Below are 19,557 nucleotides of genomic sequence, written 5' to 3'. Positions count from 1 at the left end.
CTGAGGATTTCTCTTCAGTGAATGTTGAAAAGGCTGGTGTCAGGCATGCAGGACAAGGTGTGGCCCTGTGCACACAGGTGGTGAGAGATGCTCTCAACTACCACAGCACCGTGTGGCTCAGGATCTGCCCGTGGGCGGGCGGTGTTGGTCCTCTGATGACACAATCCAGATGTTTCTCCAGCACATAACGCTCAGCCCTACCCTACTTCAAGGAACACAGCTCAGCCTCAGTCCCGAGGTCCTCTCCACGCACCCCAGTTCCCTGCAGACCAAGCGCTGATCACGGCACGAGCCGCAGACCCACGGATCCGGCGTTTTCCCCAGAGGCTCTTGCACGAATCTCTCCCCGGGCCGCTGCCCCACAGGCCAGAGCCCCGTTTTGCGGCAGAGGCCCCGTCTCTCCGAGCCCAGCTCCCAGGCCTGCCCCGCCGGGCACCGGCTCCACCACCGCCGGTGCCGGTGGCGGCTTTTTGGCATCCCTAATCGTGGCTGGCCCCTGTGATTGGCTGCGCAGCTCTGACCCCGCTCGGGCTCCCGGCTGGGCGGATAAAAGGGGCCTGAGCCGGGGGCTCCCAGGCATTCCCGGAGCGGGCACCAGGGACCGACGGCCGCAGCATGACGGGCAAAGCGGGCGCGGCGCTGGCCCCCAGCCTGCCCGGCAAGCCCAAGCCCGACGGCGCGGCCGCCGCCGCCCCGCCGCCGCCACCACCACCCCCCGCGGCGGGAGCCAAGCCCAGCTCCGGGCCCACCCCTCCTCGCTGCACCGGCTTCGGCATCCAGGAGATCCTGGGCTTGAACAAGGAACCGCCGTCGCACCCGCGGGCCGCCCTGGACTCGCTGCCGGCCGGGCACCTGCTGGCGGCCCGCTCCGTCCTCAGCCCCGCCGGGGTGGGCGGCGTGGGCATGGGGCTGCTGGGGGCCGGCGGCATCCCTGGCTTCTATGCGCAGCCCACCTTTCTGGAGGTGCTCTCCGACCCGCAGAGCGTCCACCTGCAGCCTTTGGCCCGAGCCCCCGGGCAGCTGGACAGCAGCCAGACGGCCAGCTCAGGTAGGCACGGCCCCGGCCCCCGGGGGCACCGCCGCCCGCAGGCACCTCCGGAGCCCCGTGCCCGGCGGCGGAGAGGTGATTTCGTTTCGAAACCGAGGAGGAGGAAAAGAACGAGGGAGCTCGGGACTAGCCCTCCCCGGCTGGGGCCGCGGCCGTGCCGTGATAGCCCGGGCCGTGGCTGCACCGGACACCGGCGGAGCGGCCCTAGCCCGGCCCCGGCGGCCCCAACTCGTTGCTGAGAAATTAAGGCCCGCTCCCATCCAGTTCCTGGACGGCGACAGCCGCCCGCAGACCCCCTCCCGGGCCGCCCCCGTCCCTCCGGAGTGGGGGGAAGCGATGTCCCGCTTAGTCCCCGAACGTCCTTTCGGGGCTCCCGTACCGTGCCCGCCGCCCCCTCCCGCAGCGTGGCCGCCGGGAGCGCGGAGCCTCGGCTGGCGGCTGCGGGGTGGTGGCGAGCGGGAAGCGGCCGGAGCTCGGGGCCAGCGCTGGGGCAAGGCGGCCCTCAACGAAACGCGCCTCCCGGCTCCGACCTCCGGCGTCTCCCGAGGGGCGAAGGCGGCACCGCCCTGCTCGCAACACCCCCGGCCCGAGCACCCCTGGGACGCTCTGCGGCCGCGGGCAGATGCCATTCCCGGCGATGTTTTTCCCCGTGGCTGCAGCAGCCTTTATTTTTCCGCCTTCCCGGCGTTTCAACTGAGCAGCGCGGGTCCCCCGCCTCGGGGCAGGAGGCAGCGGGTGCCCGGGCGCTGGGTGGGGGCCGCGGCTGCCTCAGTTTCCTACATTTTGTTGAGATCGCGGTTTCCGCGTTTCGGCGGCACGACAACGGCAGCCCCGCAAACGACTCCGGGCGACATAAGGGACGGTGAGAGCTCCCTCCCGGCTCGCATCCCTTCCCGGAGGGATACGGTGTCCCCGAGTCGCCCGCAGCGGGATCCGGGCCGGGGCCGGGCTGCAGCCCGCAGTCCCCGGCCGAGCCGCGATCGCAACGAAAGCTCCGGGCGGAGATGCCGGAGGGAGCGGAGCTGCGGCGCCCCGGCGGGGAGCGAGCCCCAGCCCACGGCCGCTGCCCTTCTCTCTGCAGATTCCGAGGATGTCTCCTCCAGCGACCGCAAAATGTCCAAATCTTCCCTCAACCAGAGCAAGAAACGAAAGAAGAGGCGGCACAGGTAAGAAAGCCCGGCGGCCCCTCAGCTCCTCCAGTAAACCGGCAGCGCCGGGCCCCGCTGCCGCTTCGCGTCCACAAGTAGGATTCGGGACGTGCTCATAGGAGCAGGAATTGCAACGGGGATCAGCTTGTTTTGGTTTGGTTTTCTAGCTGCGGGTTAGGGCTGAAAAAATCCCCAACCAGTCCCAAAGCGAAGCGGTGAAATAACCGAAAGTGCTCCTTGCTCCAAGCTTAACAATCTAAAAATGGGCTGTCAGCGAGGGAGAATTTCTATCAGCGATATCGACATATTATTACTTAAAAATTAATGTTTCGCCAATAGATGCAATGGTCGGGAGGGAGTCCCAGCCCGCAGAACGCCTGGAGACTCGCTCTGGAGGGTGCGCTGGGGCTCGCTTCCCCTCGCTCCTCCCGCAGTGAAAATGGAGTTGGATGTCAGTGCTTTAAAATAGGAAACGAACCTCCCGCTCCGGGTCGTGGCACTGCTGCGGCCGCAGGGCTGGGACAAAGGCACCTGGGCATCGTCCTTCGGGGCTGACTATGGAGCAATTAAATCAATCCCACCACGGTGTGGGAGGTGGATTAAAGGTGCCCCAGCGAAAGTTCAGCGGCTGCTTGGGTCCGGGGGATCCGAGCAGGAGATGCGGGGGTTCGGCCTGAGCTAGCGGGGTGCTGCCGGGCAGGCGCTGCTCCGGAGCCAACGAGGATTCGTTTCTTCCTTGAGAAAGGAAGCGGCATACAAAACGGTTCCGTTTCCAGCTCCAAACAGCAACAGACCCGTAGCACTGATCGGTGGTTATATACTTTGTAAGGAACGGTTAAAGGCTTTGGTTGTACCGAGGCAGTTGACAGGCCGATAGCTCGGAAATAGCTGCAAGGTGAGAGTAGCTAACGGGAGTACGCGGTGTGTACCGCACAGGGCCGGGGCTGCCCGGGACGCAACGGGGAGAGCCGGGTGTGCTCCGGGCACTGCCCCGTAGCGGGAGGTGCGGAGCTCCGCGGCCGAACCGGATCCGAAAGGGGAGCGCCGTTCCTCTGCTCCCGGGGAGAAGCGACGCAGGAGCCGCCGTGTGCTGTCACCAGATTTCCCGCATTTGTGGGAACGAAAAGTGTTGGAAAAGGGAATGAAATTCGTTGTGAGTGGGAACCGGGAGCTGACGGCGGGCAGGTGCCTTGCATTTGCATGCTGCTTTTGTAGGTAATGCCATCCATCTGGCAGAATCGTTCGGGTTCCAAATAGCGGAGGATATTTTTGAGACTTTCTGTTTGTGCTCTCTGGAATTTTGTGGCTTCCCTGAAACTCCTGCATATCCTTCAAAACCATTTATTTTTTAACTGTCCCTTACGAGCGCTGTATCTTCTTTAATGTGGCAATAATTAACGCAGTTACCTTGAACAAAGCTTGCAAGTTGTTGCTGTTTTTCTGGTAGGATTTTTATTGGTCTGCTGTTCGGTTTTTCGGTTTTGCCATCAGAGTGATGCGAGTTCTTACTGAAAATTGTGTTCTTGCATGCAGCGGGGCTTTAGGGTGAAAATGTCTGTCCCTGGGGTGTGGAAGTGGTTCGAGACCTCTTGGCCATCCCCAGAGAAGGGCTCTTGGCTGTTTTGGTGTCCCAGCTGCTGGCTTTTCAGTCTGCCTGTCCCAAGAGCCAGCAGTGCTGAGGCTGCTGCCTGCCCAGGATGGTTCCTGGAGGGCAACAGGGCAATGCCAACTTGCAGAGAGCAGCAACTCGGGTATCGGTGTGGGAACAACCAGTGTGAAGGTGGAGAGAGGGATGGCACTGTGCTCCTGGGGGCATCACCCCAAGGAAGGGTGGGGTACAGCAGTAGAGCACAGAGCGTGGGTAAAGGCTTGGGAGGGTTCAGCAGAGGCCAGGGGAAGCTCCCTGCTGGCTGCGGGGGGATGTCCCCAGTAGGGTGTCCCTGACCAGGAAGGTGATTTGTAACTATACCAAGATCTGTCTTTGGGCATTTTCTGGTCCTCCTTTCACCCTGACGCCTGACCTTTTGTGCACAAAAACACAGGAGGCAAAGGGGAAATGCTATGCTTTATCAATTACTCAGCTCTCTGTAGCATCTGTGTTAATTTCTCTGACTCTGTATCTCCTTTGCTGCTTGTTATGTTTTTTGGTCAAAGAGTTTTGCTCCCCTCAGGACAATCTTCACATCCTACCAACTGGAGGAGCTGGAAAAGGCCTTCAATGAGGCTCACTACCCTGATGTGTATGCTAGAGAGATGTTGGCCATGAAAACAGAGTTGCCAGAAGACAGGATACAGGTAACAGTACTTCTCGGGTCTCCTTGTCCTGCCTCTCTTGCCCATGATCATCCCAACCTGGAGGAAAGGAGGCACATGGGACAGAATTCGCTTCTCAGATTGAACCCCCCCACAGGCTGTCCACTCCCTGCTTTAAACATGTGGGCAGCCAGACCAGCTGTTCTTTGTCCATTTGTATGTGAGGTTTGTCTGTCAACATGTGCTGCATGTGGGATGTTGCAGTGGTGATTTGGAGTGTGTGTGTGTGTTAAAGAGGGAATCTTTAATCACTTGAAGGGGAACTGCTGTGCGAGGAAAGTCAGTAGGGTTTTGAGGTATTGGTAGTGTATGTGACGAGAGTCTGGGTCTGGATGGACAATCTGTGTGAGATGGATTTGTCTGTGCCCCTCTGCACTCAGATCCAGGGGCCACAGCAGGTAGTTGGCCCCACTGTGGGCAGAGTTGAGAGGTGAGCCTCAGTTGGGATGTCTGCACATCTCTGCAAGTTCACTCATTTGCCTCTTCAAATGCAGCTTCCCTGAATGTTTCTGTGGATCTTTATTTTTCTGGTAATGTTTGGTCATTACTTGTGTGCCAGCCCTGTGGTGACATTGCAGAATGTTCTTGGGCAGATCCAACACGAAGTCTACCAGGGTGGACTCCAGCAACTTCCTCGTGCCTGGCTCCCTCCAGTTTGCTTGTGAGGAATAGGGATGTAATGGCCGACTCCTGAACCCATTTTTGCTGATGCAGTATTTACAAGAGTGCCATATTTGCTGTTAGGTGAATTTGTAAAGTGAGTCCTGGTTTCAAAGTGAGCTGGCTTCTTGCCCATTGTGCCAAGAGGGACTCCTGCTGACCTAACAGCTTGTAGACACTCTGTGCATGGATGGTGTTTCTATTGGACTTCAGAAGTCCCTTTGTTGGAAATCCTACCTGCCGTTAGATAGGATTTCTCTGTGAGCAGTAGGACCCAATTTTTTGCCTCTAGAGAGCGTGAGCTGGATGATAAGTCATTTCTGCACGTGAGTAGGTTAAAAAGCCTGGGGAAAAGGGATCCATGGAGGGTCAGTGCTACCTGCATCCACCATCTGTTGCTGGGCTGGCAGGAATGCATTGTGCACTGCATGCACTGCTTCACATCTGGGACATCCTCCTGGCACTGGGAGCCATTATTTTATCTGACTGGGAAAGGAAGAAGTGGCTAAATCATTCCAGCTTTCTGGCATGCTGCCTGTCATTCTGTAGCAGGCTAATGAGCAACCACAACTCTTCCTGTACTGCTGAGCTTTTAAACCTAAGAGAGCTCTCTTCCATGACCCCTCGCCCCAGAGTTCAGGGCAGATGAGGCCAGCAGAAGCCCCCAGTGATGTGGATGTTCTGAGCAGTAGGTGCTGCTAAAGGCACAAGTATTCATGGAGGAAGTCCTCTCAAGTGACACTTTGCTCATCGTGAAAGGGAAAATCAAGAGAAACCACAGAATTCCTGTGGCATCCATTGTGTGAGTGCCTGAGGGTGAGCATCAGGGTCATGTAAAAGCCCTGAGCACCACTGATCTTTCCAGAGAGTCAGCACCAGAGCATCCCTTACCACATGCTACATGAAGTCTCCCTGTCCATACCTCTTATTTTGTGTCATAAATCAATTCCCAGCTTCGGTCATGGTTCGTGATATTTCCCCTTGTGGTTCAGCTTAGCTCTTTTTGTATGAGTATTTCTCCCCTCATAGCATTTTCTGAGGACAGTCATGGCCACCAGCTCAGACCATGATGCAAGGTGGGTGTTGTGGATGGGTTGGAGAGCAGGGCAGTACTCTATGATAGCTACGGAGTGCTTTGAGAGCTTACCAGGGTTTCATATCCATGTTAATACCTCAGTATCTTGTGGCAAAGGCTTCCACAGCAGAATTGCATGAATGAAGTACATCTTGCTTTGAATCCAAAAGCATCATTTTTATCTCACATACTTCTCTTTTTGGAAGAGGTAGACAATAATTAATCTTTATTCCCTTTTTCATAATATTCACAACTTCGTATCATCTTATTTTTGCCCCTTGCATGTGTTTCTAACTGCACGAGGGAGGTCTTTATCTCTGTGTCCTCACTGAAGCTTGCAGTTCCTCCCATCTCTCAGCACTGTTCTCTCCTGTAGCTCATTAATGAGCGTGGTTTCTCAGATTGTTGTGGATATCACATGCTGCGAACACTTGCAGCATTTCATGCAGTTTCCCACTGGATCCTCGCCTAAGAGTGATATCTGCCCCTTATTTTCATTCATGGGATTATTTCTCAGGAGGTAGTAGTCAAAGAGAAAGTAAATCACCTATGAAATTCAATATGAAAGTGAAATTCAGAGAGTGCAATTGAGAGAATGATATATAGGAACTGCTTGCGTGTAAAACCTCCAGCAGAACACTACAAATAGCCATCAGAGGCCACAAAAGTTATTGGTTTGAGAGAATATTGAATTCAGGAAAAGATATTCAAATCTTCCATTTACAGAGAAGATGAACATGTTTTTTTTCCAAGGCAGGGTTCCTTGCCTTGCATATACTGTCACCTGCATTGAACTGGCTGCTGCTGGGAGGAATGTGAGCATCCTCCCATTGGGCAACATGGGGAAGAAGATTTGATTTTTCCCAATAAGACACAAGTCAGAGCAGATGTCACTGTGGTCATTTTGCACAGTACTTGAAATAGACCACATTAATCAATGCATGGAGAAAAATATTCGGAAGAGTTGGAGTGCTGCTGTTAAAATAAACCCAGCCTTTCCCATACAATGTAGGTGGGGTAAATCTGTGGGGTTGTATATCCTGAATAGACAACTTGAAGTGCTGAAAACAGCCACAAGCTGACAAACATTCAAATGTTTGACTTAAACTAGTGCCTTTATCTCAACAGATTCTCTTAGATGTAACATGTGGATTTAGATAAGTTATCTCTATTGAATTAATTATGTGACATTTTCAAACTTTAAATGTCATTATCTATAATACTAAAGGTCAGTAACAGATTGCTTTGGGATTACTGAAATAACTGCATATGACTAGCATCGCAGTCAAATGCTGGCACTATGTCTTCTACTGAACAAATACATCAATTAATGAGATCAGTATTAAAAAATCTATTAAAAATAAATAAATAAAAAGGATGAACAAAAGCTAAAAAAAAGGCCAACTCGTGTTGCCAAATGATTATAAAGCACTTCTGTGAATGGGATAGTTGTTGATATTCAGAATTCCTCCATCAGTCCAAAGGAATGCCATGGTGGTGCTTGTGCCATGCCTGGGAGTTAGGGTTATCTGTGCATCTGGCAAGCTCTGTTCCTCAGCTGAGGGGCTTGGGGTTCACTTTGGCTGAAACCAGGATAAAACCAACTAAACCTGTGACTGGGAATGCATTGTTTTAGCTGCTGTCAGATTGACACATCTATGTACCGCAATGTAGACCCTGAAGAGCTGAAGAGGAATGGGAGAGCCAGAAGGGGTAGTTATTCAGGGAGTTAGGCAGGGGGAAGCATTTACACCAAAAGTATTTCCCAAAAGAAGAAGAAAAAAGGTCCAGCTTGCTTCAGTTCAGCAGATAGGCTCTATGTTTAGGGATGGGTGAAGGAACCTTACTGAGATGGACCAGCATTTCTTTTACCCAGATGGAGTATTTAACGTCAAGCTGCTGGATGTGTGACCCTGAGAAAGAGGATCCTGGCTACCAGGTCTTGCAGTAGAGTCAGAAGTGTTTATTTTTGCAAAGGAATGAATTTCATCCCTAATCCCACAATGTAAGTGTGGAATGGGGATGATTGCTTCATGCGGTCACTGACCTCTTCTGAATCTCTGACTGTAAGAGCTTCCAGGGGATTTCTTAGTGCTGCAGAGAGTACTCTTGTTGTTGATCTTTCCAAGGTTTGAGGTTCCAGCCTGTCATAATTGCTTTCAGTAGGTGAGAACCTGGCTATTTTCAGGTGATCCTCTTGCTTAGGCTGGGCGCAGGGCCAGCGGGTTCCCACCCATGCATCAAGCTGATAGTGACCGTGCAGCTGGAGGTGAATGACCAGGATGAGCGGGCTGCTTGGTGGTAGATTATCAAGGCAATAGAGAAGCTGAAAATGTTACTGTTGCGTGTGAGTCAACCTTTTCAACAGCTTTTTTATTTTACTTATTTATTTTTTTAAGAGCCCTGCAAGAAGTTAATCATGAAATAGAGCTGAAGAGTTATGCTGGCTACCTTTTCCAATAATTCCTGAGCACCGGGACAAGCCACAGCAGTATGATAGCGGATAAATGTCATTAACTTCCCCTGTGCTTTTAGAGATGTAGGAAGTGTACAAGTGAGAGTAATAACACTAATAAAGCTTACTGGCTTGGTGAGAATATTATTATGAGTGCTTCTCGTAGCGTATGGTGCATCTCTGCCTTCATGTCTTTAATTGGTATGTGAGAGGTTCATCCACTTTGCTGCCTCTTCAATATTGTGCTTGTTTAGTTCATCTAACTTCATATTAATTTTCATTTTTCAATTAAGAGTTGTTTAATTTGGCCCTTTCTGTAATTGAGTGTTTTCATTACCCTTTATCTATGGCCCGTTTTCAGTTCATGTGCTAAAACTTTCTTTACGAGTTAATTACCATAGCTGTAAATGGAAGGGCTGGGTGGTGTGCAAACACAGGGGCCCTTGCAGTCCTGGGTTTGCCATCTGAAAAGTCTCTCATTACATGCATTTGGACAGAGCAAAAAATGAGGCAGGAAGATGAATGGACAGAGTGGAACACCTGTTTACTGTGAATTTCCTGCCTGTCACTTAGACCTTGCAGGTACCCTGCCCTGTTTGTGGGATTTACCTGGGTAGAGTTGGGGCTGTAGGCACTATTTAATTGTGGGTGGGTTTTTTTTGTTTGTTTTCCTTTTGCCATTGTTGCTGGTTTGTTTTCTTGTGTTCTGTTTGCTTGTTTGTTTTTGTGCAATGATGGCAGTATAGCCGTATGTACCTCTGTATTTCCATGTACCACTCCATGTACCCTCTGCATTCCATCCCTGATTTCCATTAGCTGCAGGCCAAATTTCTAAATGGGACAGAAATTCAAACTAAGACAACCTTGGATGTCTCAGTCTTCTGCTTTCTGCTCTGTCCCCTGCAAGACGTTCACAGCTGTCACAGCATAAGGGACAGCGTGATTTTGGTGTGCTCCTCCATAGTAGCAAGAGGGAAAAGGGGCAGTGCTTTCTCTGTGGTTTGGAGAGTCTGTTCCTAAGGTCAGACACCTCCAAATATTGGGGCACTTTTTCTCTCTGTGTGAGGGAAGACAGCTGCCAACAAAACCATAGGCCATTGCCGTGAAGGCCTTGGCAAGTCCTTTTGCCATCAAAGATGGGAGAATGAGGGAGCAATGGCTCTGCAGGGTCAGTGCCACACTGTAACTACTCAGGGTCTCTTCCCCACATTTATCCAACTATTTTCTTAACACTTCTCTGAACTAGCTGAGGTGCTGTTGTTCATTAGTCACTTCAATAGTTCAATAGTGAATTCCCCTCTAACCTGGCAGAGAAGACCTGCTGATGGTTGCATTAAAATTTTTTCTTAATGACATTTTATTATAATTTTTTCCTCCCTTCCAGATTTATTTTAATGCTTCAATAATTTGTGTGCTTTGGAGGCACAATTAATTTACTTTTCTCCTTATTCCTCAATGGATCCCTTTTTATTTATTTATTTATTTGTATAATGCTTATCATTTGCCCTGATAGATCTCAACAACTTAAGTTTGGCTCACCCAGAGGGAGGCTGAGCTGAGTAAATATGTGTGCAATATTGCTGACAGGGAAACAGCTCCTTGGAAGGACCAAGCCAACTTGACCATGTAAACATACATGATGGGTATCTGACCTCTTGGAGTCATGGTCAGGAGGCAGGCTGCTGTTCTGGCCTGATCTTTGACTCTGGTGATCCTCTTTGTTCCCTGGATTCAAGAGACCCTACTGAAGGATTGCTTATTGTGCAAGACAAGGAATTGTGAATACCATCCTTACCATGCATCTTCCTAAGTGAGATGGCTGATAGTCCTGAGTGAGATTTGGCTCGCAGGTTGCTTCTTAGCTGGTGGAGACTTCAGCGTAAATATTTCTCGTAGAACTACACTTGTGTGCACACATGTACACATAACACAGCAGAAGCTGTGTTCACAGAGTTCATTGCATATGGATGTTTACAAAGACCACTTGCAATGTTTCCTCTATTTCAGAGCAGGTACAGAGCAGTTTTAGCATCAGAAAATAAGGTAAAATGGTGCTATGCAGGCAGGACACCAGCTTGGTTAATGGAGGCCAGGTTTACCATCAGCATTGATTGTGAGCACCTGTAGGATAGATGCTCTGTGCAGTATCATCCCTTGTGTTAATGACAGATGTCTCCCTAGGTTGATGAGGATGGCAAGGCCAGGTGAATACCCTAGGTTTGAACTGGGGGTGTCATGTAAAATGTTTTTTAGCCAAGAGTGATTTTGCCTCCTTACATTCCCTCATTCATCATTGAGTTTTTGTCTTTGACTCTTTGCAACGGATAGAGGGATGCTAGACGGAGAAGGATTAGGGTCCTACTGGGAAAACGCACTGGGGCTTAGGTGAGGTGAGATATTTACAGTTTTGTCTGCATACGTCAGATAGAATGAAAATAGTAGTTGTATTTGCACATTTGGTGCTGTTGCATGAGATCCAGAGCATGCATGGCCTGCAAGAGTTGCAGTATGGTATTGTCAGACACACTTCTGCTAGGTGTTGTGTTGACCCATATTCCAAGTGTGTCTCGTGCTAATTTGGCTTGGAGGATACTCGAATTTGGATGAACTGCTGTATCTCTGCTTGCAAGAGGTGAGTACTGATTTACAGCTTATCACAGTATGTCTGGTTGGATCTGTTAGCCAAGTGGTCAGCCACAACTCCAGCTACTAGGAAGGAGGATTCTTCCTATGTCATGTAAGCGAATTGCTCCTTCTAATGTCAGCTCAGAAAGCTCTCTCCTAGTGTTAGTAAGTGTGGGAATGATAACCCTGTGATCAGCCATGCAGGCCATGTGCAACCTTTACTGCTCTCATTTAACTTCATACCCATTTTATGCCAGCCGTAGAAAGTGATGTCACCATAAACAGTGCCAATAATTTTGACGTTACGTTTGAAAAGATACCAATAAAGTGTTGCCAGGCTTACACAAGTGCTGCAGTTTTCTCCAGCAGTCGGGTGACTGGAAGCTTTCCTGGGGTGGTTACTGCAGGCAGGGATCTGGGGAAGTCCCAGTACCCAGTCAGACCTTACAATGCCGTGACAATACACTCTACAAAGCCCCAGGTCCCAGGAGTGTGGATGGGGAGATGCTCAGGGAAAGACTGAAGATGTAAGCAGAGTGAAGAACAGCTCCATAACTGTTCCCAGCCAGGTCACTGGCCTTCTCCAGCACAGGAGTGGTGATGTCACTGTTTCTTTCAGTGGAGGTTTTAATTGTGGCTACTCCCAGTTAGAGGCTTGTATTGGAAGGAATAGGGAGGTGCATTGTTGTCAGGTAGAACTGAGTGTTGAGAAGACATGACCGTGACATTGGGTGGCACTATGACAGTGGGTTACAACCAAAGGCGATGTCACAAAAGTCCAGAAAGCTTTCTGGACTTCCTGGTATGGAAGAACAGGGATCTTCAGCTGTATCCTCACTCAGTGTCAAAGATCAGTTCTTTGCAGGAATCATACGGAGTGATAGCTTGGCTCCCCTAGCTGAAGACTGAAGCCATGGGTTTATCAGAGAACTGACAGTGTTAAGATGGCTGGCAGCCCACGAGCAGGGAAGATTCTCTCCTCTCTCTACCATTGTATTGGGATTTAGTTCCTTTTCTTAGTTTCTGGTTGTCCAACAGCTGTATGTAGCAGCTCCGCAGACGTGGCAAAAGGCACATGCTGGTGTGTCCGTATGTCTGCAGCTGTTTGTGCACATATGTACATACATTTGCTTGTGGCCATCTAGTGGACGTTCCAGCGTGTGCTGCTTTGGGCTGGGACCATCTTGTGCTTAATCAACAAGGCTCCTAACATGAAAGAACCCTGGTGAAATACTGTGCCAAAGGCACCATGTAAGATATGGTGAAGGAAAATTTACCATTATCTATACTGGTGTTTTCTTTTAAGGCACGAGGAGTGCTTGGGCAGGGAATTTAACTGTTTGTTTGTTAGAGAGCATAGCCACTGTCAGCTTTGAAAACAGAAGCCAAGAAAATTACTGTAACCAACAAAGGTCTTAGACTGTGCTCAGGCACTGAAACAGGACACAGTAACACCCTAGATGCCTTGAAGAATCCCTTTGCTGATTAAGATTCCTGGCTCATGTCTACTCTCAGGCAGATTTCTCTCTTTAGCAGACAGTGTTTCAGGAGCTGATTAGGTAAACAAACTAATATGATGAATGTGGATAACAAGGACACACTGAGTCTCGTCCCTTTGCAAAATGAGAGATTCCTCCTACTACAATTTGCTCTTCTGCGCTATCAATAACACAAAGGAGGATCGGTCATCATTTGTGCTTCAGAGGAGGAACCTGGCAAGAATAACCTTGCCAGTTTTTGCTCTGAAGTGCTGTGATCCTGCAATGCAGTGCACAGTGCCTATGATTTGACTGACTGGGGCAGTGGGCACTGAGGATGAAAATTAGATGATGGTAGGATTAGAAATATTTCCACTTGTAAGGCTTTCCAGTACTGCTGGTTTTGGTAAGGGGTCTGGGAAAGACAGGTATGTGGAACAAGCACCCAGGAGATGATGTTGAAGGCTGCTGGCATTTGCTGCAGGTAGTGTGCTCACATGGCTGGACCCCAAAGCTAATGTGTCCTGTGGTAAAGCAAACACAAAATCTGGGATGCTATCAGAGCAATGGGACAGGAACAGCTATACTGCTGATAGCCATCAGCAGAGCTACAAGTTTCATGAGCGTTAAACCTTGGAAATATCACAGTGCATCACTGAAACATTTCCCTTTCCTGCCTGATGAGGGTCAGCCAGGAAGCAGCGCCAGATCCTTTTCTAAAGAGAGTTGGAAGATGAGCTCCTTCAGGCTGGAGTGACCTGTTTCCTCTTTTCTGCTCTCGGGAAAGGGTATGAAGAAAGTGCTTTTAGCCAATACAGGTGGATGAATTTCTCCAGTGTGCCAGCAGATGGGAACGAGGGGTCTTCAAGTGTGCCTACGGTGAGACAAAGAAGCATCTCCCAGAGTCTGGCCAGCTTCCCCGTCCTTCCTCGCCTTACCCCCTACCCAATGCTGTCTCTGCTCAGTTACTCCCTCTAGCGTTCATTCCTACCCTACAACATAGCGAAGTACTTTTCATATCCTTTTCTAATTCAAGACTTTTTTACTCCTTATATCTGAAATATCTCTCCTTATTCAGATGGATGCTTAAAACTGTCTTTCAGGAAGACAGTTATTGGGTTTTCTGGTCATTGCCAAGAAACCAAAGAATAGCGAGGCAGATTTACCTACTTCACTGTTACCCAGATTCTGAGGCTAGGGCTTCTGGAACAGGCATTCCATCTTTCTCAGAGGTGAAATATTAATAGGATGTAAATTATCTTAAGTGGTAGACTGTTGGTCCAAAAAATGCCTTCGCCTACCAGATTGTGATAGCTTTGCAAAAACATCCGATATGCTTCAGTAAACACAGTCTGAAATTAATAATGGGTTTTAGGTCATCAAGTGTGGAAGTACAAACCCAGCCCTTTCAGCCTACCCTGTGCTGTGTCATGGAGAACCAGAGGAAAGCAAACGAGAGGCAAGCTGTGGGGGTAAATACAGCATTTATGAAGCTGAGCACACAGGGTGGGAAGGAACAAGTCCAAATATAGACAAAGCTAAGCATTACTTGAAGCAGACCAAATTTTATGAAGCCAGAGGAACAAACATCTAAGAGGAAAAACAACTTTGGCCAAAGAAGACAAAATACCAAAACTTGAAGTAAATTGAAAAGAAACTATAAAGGAAGGAAAAGTGGGATACCTACAATCAATACCTGCATTTTCACAAGTTGTGGCTGATGCACCAACACCACTTAAAATACCTCAGCATTTGTAAACCTGTTGCACAGTTCTGCTCAAAAAGGAGGCATAAGAAAGTGTTGGTAACACGTTAAGAAAGCAGTAAGATCTCCCAGAAGGAAGTCCTGGTTATGGAGCTATAGGACTGACTGAGAGCAAGATCACAAGATTGAGCACCAGGGAATAACACTGCCCATTCATATTGGTGTTGCACTGGGTCTGCAGGTGCCATACTGGAGCTCATCCCACCATGATGTGTGGGATGGGGTGGTGAGGGTGGTGTCAAAACAGGATGGGCAGCCCCTCCTGCTAGAAATTCTGCCTATTCAACATTTCCTTTCCCCACTTCAAAACCATGAGGAAATTCCCATCAAATTTCAAAAACTGATTTGGGAAATCTAATGATCTTACAAGGCTGTTGATGTCATTTTGATTTGTCCATTTGGCATTGTAGCATAGATTTTGCTTGTTACGTGGATGAGATTAAAAGACAACACTGAGAAGAAACCCATAGATAATTTTGATTATGCTTCCACTGGCCAGACACAGCTTTTATGTACAACTGAATCAGCATTTTGACAGAAAATTTTCCACCAGGGCCAGTCAAAAATGGTCTCCCTGTGGCAGAAACAGATTTTGGAGAAGCACTAAGAGCGACCACTGCTGTAGCAGGACTGAGACCTGGCCATGGAGCAGGGGGAGTATGGGATAAGTTGTTTGGGGCAACAAGGCAGGAAGAAGGGAAAAGAGAGAGATGGTGAAAGCCTCAGTGAGGAAGCACCTGAGTGTAAGAATTGAAGAATTAACAGTTGCCCACTTGGTACCTGGTGGAAAAAAACTGCCTGGCTGAAAATCCCAGTGAACATTTGTGCAAGCTGCTATGGGTACACAGAGAGGTGTTACTTCAGCTCTAGACCAAGGCAGATTGGCAGGTGCTGTCCCCTGGATTTTGCAGAGTTGATGCTGGCTTGTCACGTTTCAGGAAGCATCCTGGCCGTAACATCTCCTCTGCTGGGCACAGGGGGTCTTCTGCCAGGAGAAACTGGGATCACAGCTGCCAAGCCCATGTCCTCTATCCCTACAGAGGGTGCTGTGCAGTCCCCTCCGGGCAGGCAGGTGAAAGAGGTGAGCTCACTGTGCTCTGAGGGGGCCCAGCAAGGCTGCACCTAGACATAGGTCTCACTGTCCCCATAGGCTGGGGGTCTCAGAGCCCTCTGTGTTCCCCCATGGCTGAGGCAACGGAGGGTTAAGCTGTCAGCTCTGTAATGTTAAACAGGTGTCAAAGGCACCTCCATATATCTGCAGATTGAAATCAAATTCTTTGCAGTATAAAAAGATAAATTACCCAGGCGATTCCCGCCTCATCCCACTCATCAGGCCAGCGCCAGACGGCAAGCAATTTTTTTTTTTAATGTGCTAACGACCTAATCAAGCAATCAAGTCGGAGAAGATTGCGGAGTGACCCCGAGCATCCATCTGCCAGAGAGACCCCGCCATTCATTTCCATTCTGCCGTGTACTTTCCGGGAAAGGAAAGGAAAAAATAGGAGGGGGGGAAAAAAAATCCTAAACAAATTAACACCCAATTTTCTGTGAGTCTAATTAGTTAAATGAGGAGGTGTTTGGGGTGTCCACAGGGAGGGAGGGGCTGCCTTTCGGAGAGGCGACTGGTAACTCCATGGCATTAATTAGCGCAGGTCAATGGCGTGGTTCCCCAGGGACCAGCTGCTTTAATTTCCCGTGATATTTCAGTGCCTGAGGCCCATCGATTCAAACTGAAATTAACTTATTTTTCAATCAGGCCCGGGCTGCCCCTGGGGCTGACTCTTCCTTTGCCTCCTTCTGAATAGACCTCGAGCAATTTTTCATCTAAAGCTGATGCCTCTGCTCTGCGGGAAGGGAGGGGTTGTGGGGAGGGAGGAGGGCAGTCAAGACAAGAGGGATGGAAATCGGAGAGCGAGCGCTAATAGATTTCTGCGAGCCACCCCCCACCTCCACCCGCGTCTCTGCTCGCTGCCCCCCAGGTCACAGCTCAGAGATTATTCTGCCAATTTTCTGAGAAGATGTGGGTCTTTTCAAACAGGGAATCCAAGGCAAGCGGCACAGATCAGCTCCCCCTTCTCCTGCCTATCCACAGCATCTCCCCCAGCTCTGCTGTCCCTGTGGCGCTGCGGCGCACAGCCCCTTGCTGCAGCTCAGGCGCCCAGTAAATAATGAAAGCAAATCCCAGACACGAGAGCCAAACTCTGCTGGAAAAAAGACAGCGTGATGGCAAATTAATTACATCCTGCAGGGAGGGATGGGACCTGCTCTCATGCTTGGCCCTTGTTGCTCCTGCAAGGAGGAGGGAGAGAAATACACAGTGGCAGTTGTATGAGGGAAAAGCTACAGGGCTCTTGGGAAGGTGTACATGTACCTATCTTCATCCTCTTGCACAAGCATGTGTGTGCAGGGATGGGACATCAGATCTCCTGCCCCCAGTGCTCACATCTCTCTCTTTCCTCCACCCCAGGTCTGGTTCCAGAACCGCCGGGCCAAGTGGCGGAAGCGAGAGAAGTGCTGGGGCCGGAGCAGCGTGATGGCCGAATATGGGCTCTATGGAGCCATGGTGCGTCACTCCATCCCGCTGCCTGAGTCCATCCTCAAGTCAGCCAAGGATGGCATCATGGAGTCCTGCGCCCCATGGCTCCTGGGTAAGAGAGCAGCCAGCCTCATGGGGGTGGCAAGGAGGTCAGGATGAAGTGAGGTGTGAGGAGAAAACGTGATGGGACTCCAGCTTGCTCAGGATCCCTTCAAAGCTGTACATAGTGCTAAGACCTCTCTTGCACTCATCCCACTTCCCATTCTCTCGGCACCCTACAGAGCTGGACTGCTGCCCTGTTTTTCTTTGTTTGTCGTGGAGGAGGGATAGTGGATATAGTGGTTGCCCTACTGTGCTCCTGCTCTTTGCTTCCTGCTTACTGAACTTTCAGGCTGGTTTTGCCCCAGAACTGACTGTGGGCATCTTAACGGTGGGTGGTTCTCCTGTCTGCATGAAGCTGAGGAGGCAGGGGGTGGGTTGTATGAGGAACCGATAGGGAAAGGCAGGGAGACCTCCCCTGATCCAAGTAAGCAAATTACCTGGGGAATCCAGGCCCCTGCTGTGTCTAAGACCCTCGTCCCTACCAAGCCAGGGCTGCACTCGCGCGGGGCCGGAGCGCCTGGCGTGCCATGACTGCTGTTTGAAGCAAGGGTTTCTGCTTTTCCTTAATTCTGGCCTCTCTTTATCTTTGCTGTTTTCAGTTCAAGATGGCTTTCCCATGCCCAGGCGCTTTTCTAAACCCGAATACCAACAATTCTTTTTAGGGATGCACAAAAAATCTCTGGAGGCAGCGGCTGAGGCGGGGAGGAAGACGGAGGTGGAGCGCCAGGCCCTGCCCAAGCTTGACAAGGGTGACAAGGAAGAGAGGGGCTCGGATCCCAAAACCGCCATTTCCCAGGAGGAACTGAGAGAAAACAGCATTGCCGCCCTCAGGGCCAAAGCTCAGGAGCACAGCACCAAAGTCCTGGGGACCATTGCGGGGGACACTCCAAGGAAGCTGGAGAAAGGGGAGGAGGTGGCAGAGGATGAGAGGCAGACAGAGAAGTCCAGTGCATCACAAAAGGAGGAGAAGCTGATCTAGGGGGACAGAGGCTGCAGAAGCCAGCCCTCACAGATACTGTGCCCTCTGGGGGTCTCAGCCCCCTCTGATGGCCAGGCCTGGCACCCACCCAAGGTGTGGGGCCCTGGTTTCTTCATGTGGGGCTAAAGGGTGTCCCCAGCCTGCTCCCCTGAAGTGCAGCCCTGTCCTTCACTCCTCTACTGCTAGGGCTTTCCTTACCCCAGCCCATCCCCACCTCCATCACCACCCCAGGGCAGGATGCAGCTCCAGGTCCCTCTGGTTGTGGGTCTGGGTCTAGCCTCCTCCAGGCCATCGAAGCCCAGTTCCCCTTCACCTCATGCCCCATCCTGCTGTGTTCCACACCCCAGGGGATGCCTCTGCCCCTGGTACAATGAGCCCATGGCCCTGTGTGTGTGAAATGCTGAGCTTCTGCTACATGGCTCTCCCAGCTCAGCACTGACAGCTGCTGGGATGGGGCTGCAGGTTTGGAGTGGCTGATTTCTGCCTCCATTACGCAAGGAAACGCAGGTTTAGCTTGCAGATGCCATGCCCCGTTCCCAGCTCACACCTCCAGTGACCCCAGCCTACACCGTCATCTCCCCCACACGTACTTGGAGGCCAGTGCCACACACAGCTAAAGCCTCTCAGACAAGACAACATTTCCCCAAGGTATTTATTGAGGTAAATTTGCCCTGCTCTCCTTCTGAGCCCTGAAGGGAATGACAGCCATGCAGACGCACCCCCGACACACACTGTAATGTGTACATACGTCTCCTCACTGACCCCACATGTGCACGCAGACCCATGCAGCCAAACCCACTGTTCTTCACAGCATCCCGTGCTGACATCACCCTTCTATCCCAGTGAGGAACCATCTCCCCAGAGCCGCTGTTTTAATTCTGTCAGAATTAACCCCTTCCATCCAACCCCATCTGTCTTTGTCCCCTGTTTGTTTGGCGTGTTAGATTATAGCCCACGGTGTGTAAATAATGTACATACAGTGAGAAAAGAATTCAGTATTGAGGTGTTTGAGATATGGAGCTGTAATAACTTCTAGTCATTCAGAACCTGTGATTTATGTGCCATTTTCTGTAAAGATATGAACAAGAATAAAACTAAACTGGAATACGGTGTGTGAATCTGGTCACTTTTTCCAGGAAAATGAATTCAGCCAGAGCTGGGAGGGGTGAAGTTTCAGACCTTACCCAGAAACACTTCAGTGAGCTCCAAGCAACACAAAGAGGTGCTGGATTTTAAGGAAAGGAGGGCAGAAGAAAGCTGTAATGGGCAGAGAGCAGCTTTGCTCCACTACACAGGTGCTGGGGATCTCAGAGTGAGGAGATGGGCTGCAGTATTTCACCCAAGCCAGCTGCCTGCTTCACCAAGACCTCGAT

General features: G+C 50.4%; 1 protein-coding gene across 1 annotated transcript; it reads left to right on the top strand.

The window, feature by feature from the left end:
- Positions 1–594: 594 nt before the first annotated feature.
- VSX2 (visual system homeobox 2) lies at positions 595–19,287 on the top strand. The gene is made up of 5 exons (XM_072338597.1): positions 595–1,048; positions 2,130–2,214; positions 4,368–4,491; positions 17,035–17,215; positions 17,868–19,287. The coding sequence occupies exons 1-5, from the start codon at positions 616–618 to the stop codon at positions 18,182–18,184; spliced, it is 1,140 nt and encodes a 379-aa protein (XP_072194698.1). The 5' UTR covers positions 595–615; the 3' UTR covers positions 18,185–19,287.
- Positions 19,288–19,557: the final 270 nt, after the last annotated feature.

Source organism: Excalfactoria chinensis, chromosome 5 (assembly GCF_039878825.1).
Source record: "Excalfactoria chinensis isolate bCotChi1 chromosome 5, bCotChi1.hap2, whole genome shotgun sequence".
NCBI classification, from domain to species: Eukaryota; Metazoa; Chordata; class Aves; order Galliformes; family Phasianidae; genus Excalfactoria; species Excalfactoria chinensis.
Note: the sequence above shows the minus strand (reverse complement) of the source record. Positions and strands in the feature narration are given on the sequence as shown.

Excerpts from the sequence above, each read along its gene's own strand:
- VSX2 (XM_072338597.1), top strand. The coding sequence starts at position 616 with ATGACGGGCAAAGCGGGCGCGGCGCTGGCCCCCAGCCTGCCCGGCAAG. Across the intron at positions 2,215-4,367 it reads CGAAAGAAGAGGCGGCACAG|GACAATCTTCACATCCTACC; the intron begins GTAAGAAAGCCC and ends TGCTCCCCTCAG. Across the intron at positions 17,216-17,867 it reads CTGCGCCCCATGGCTCCTGG|GGATGCACAAAAAATCTCTG; the intron begins GTAAGAGAGCAG and ends AATTCTTTTTAG.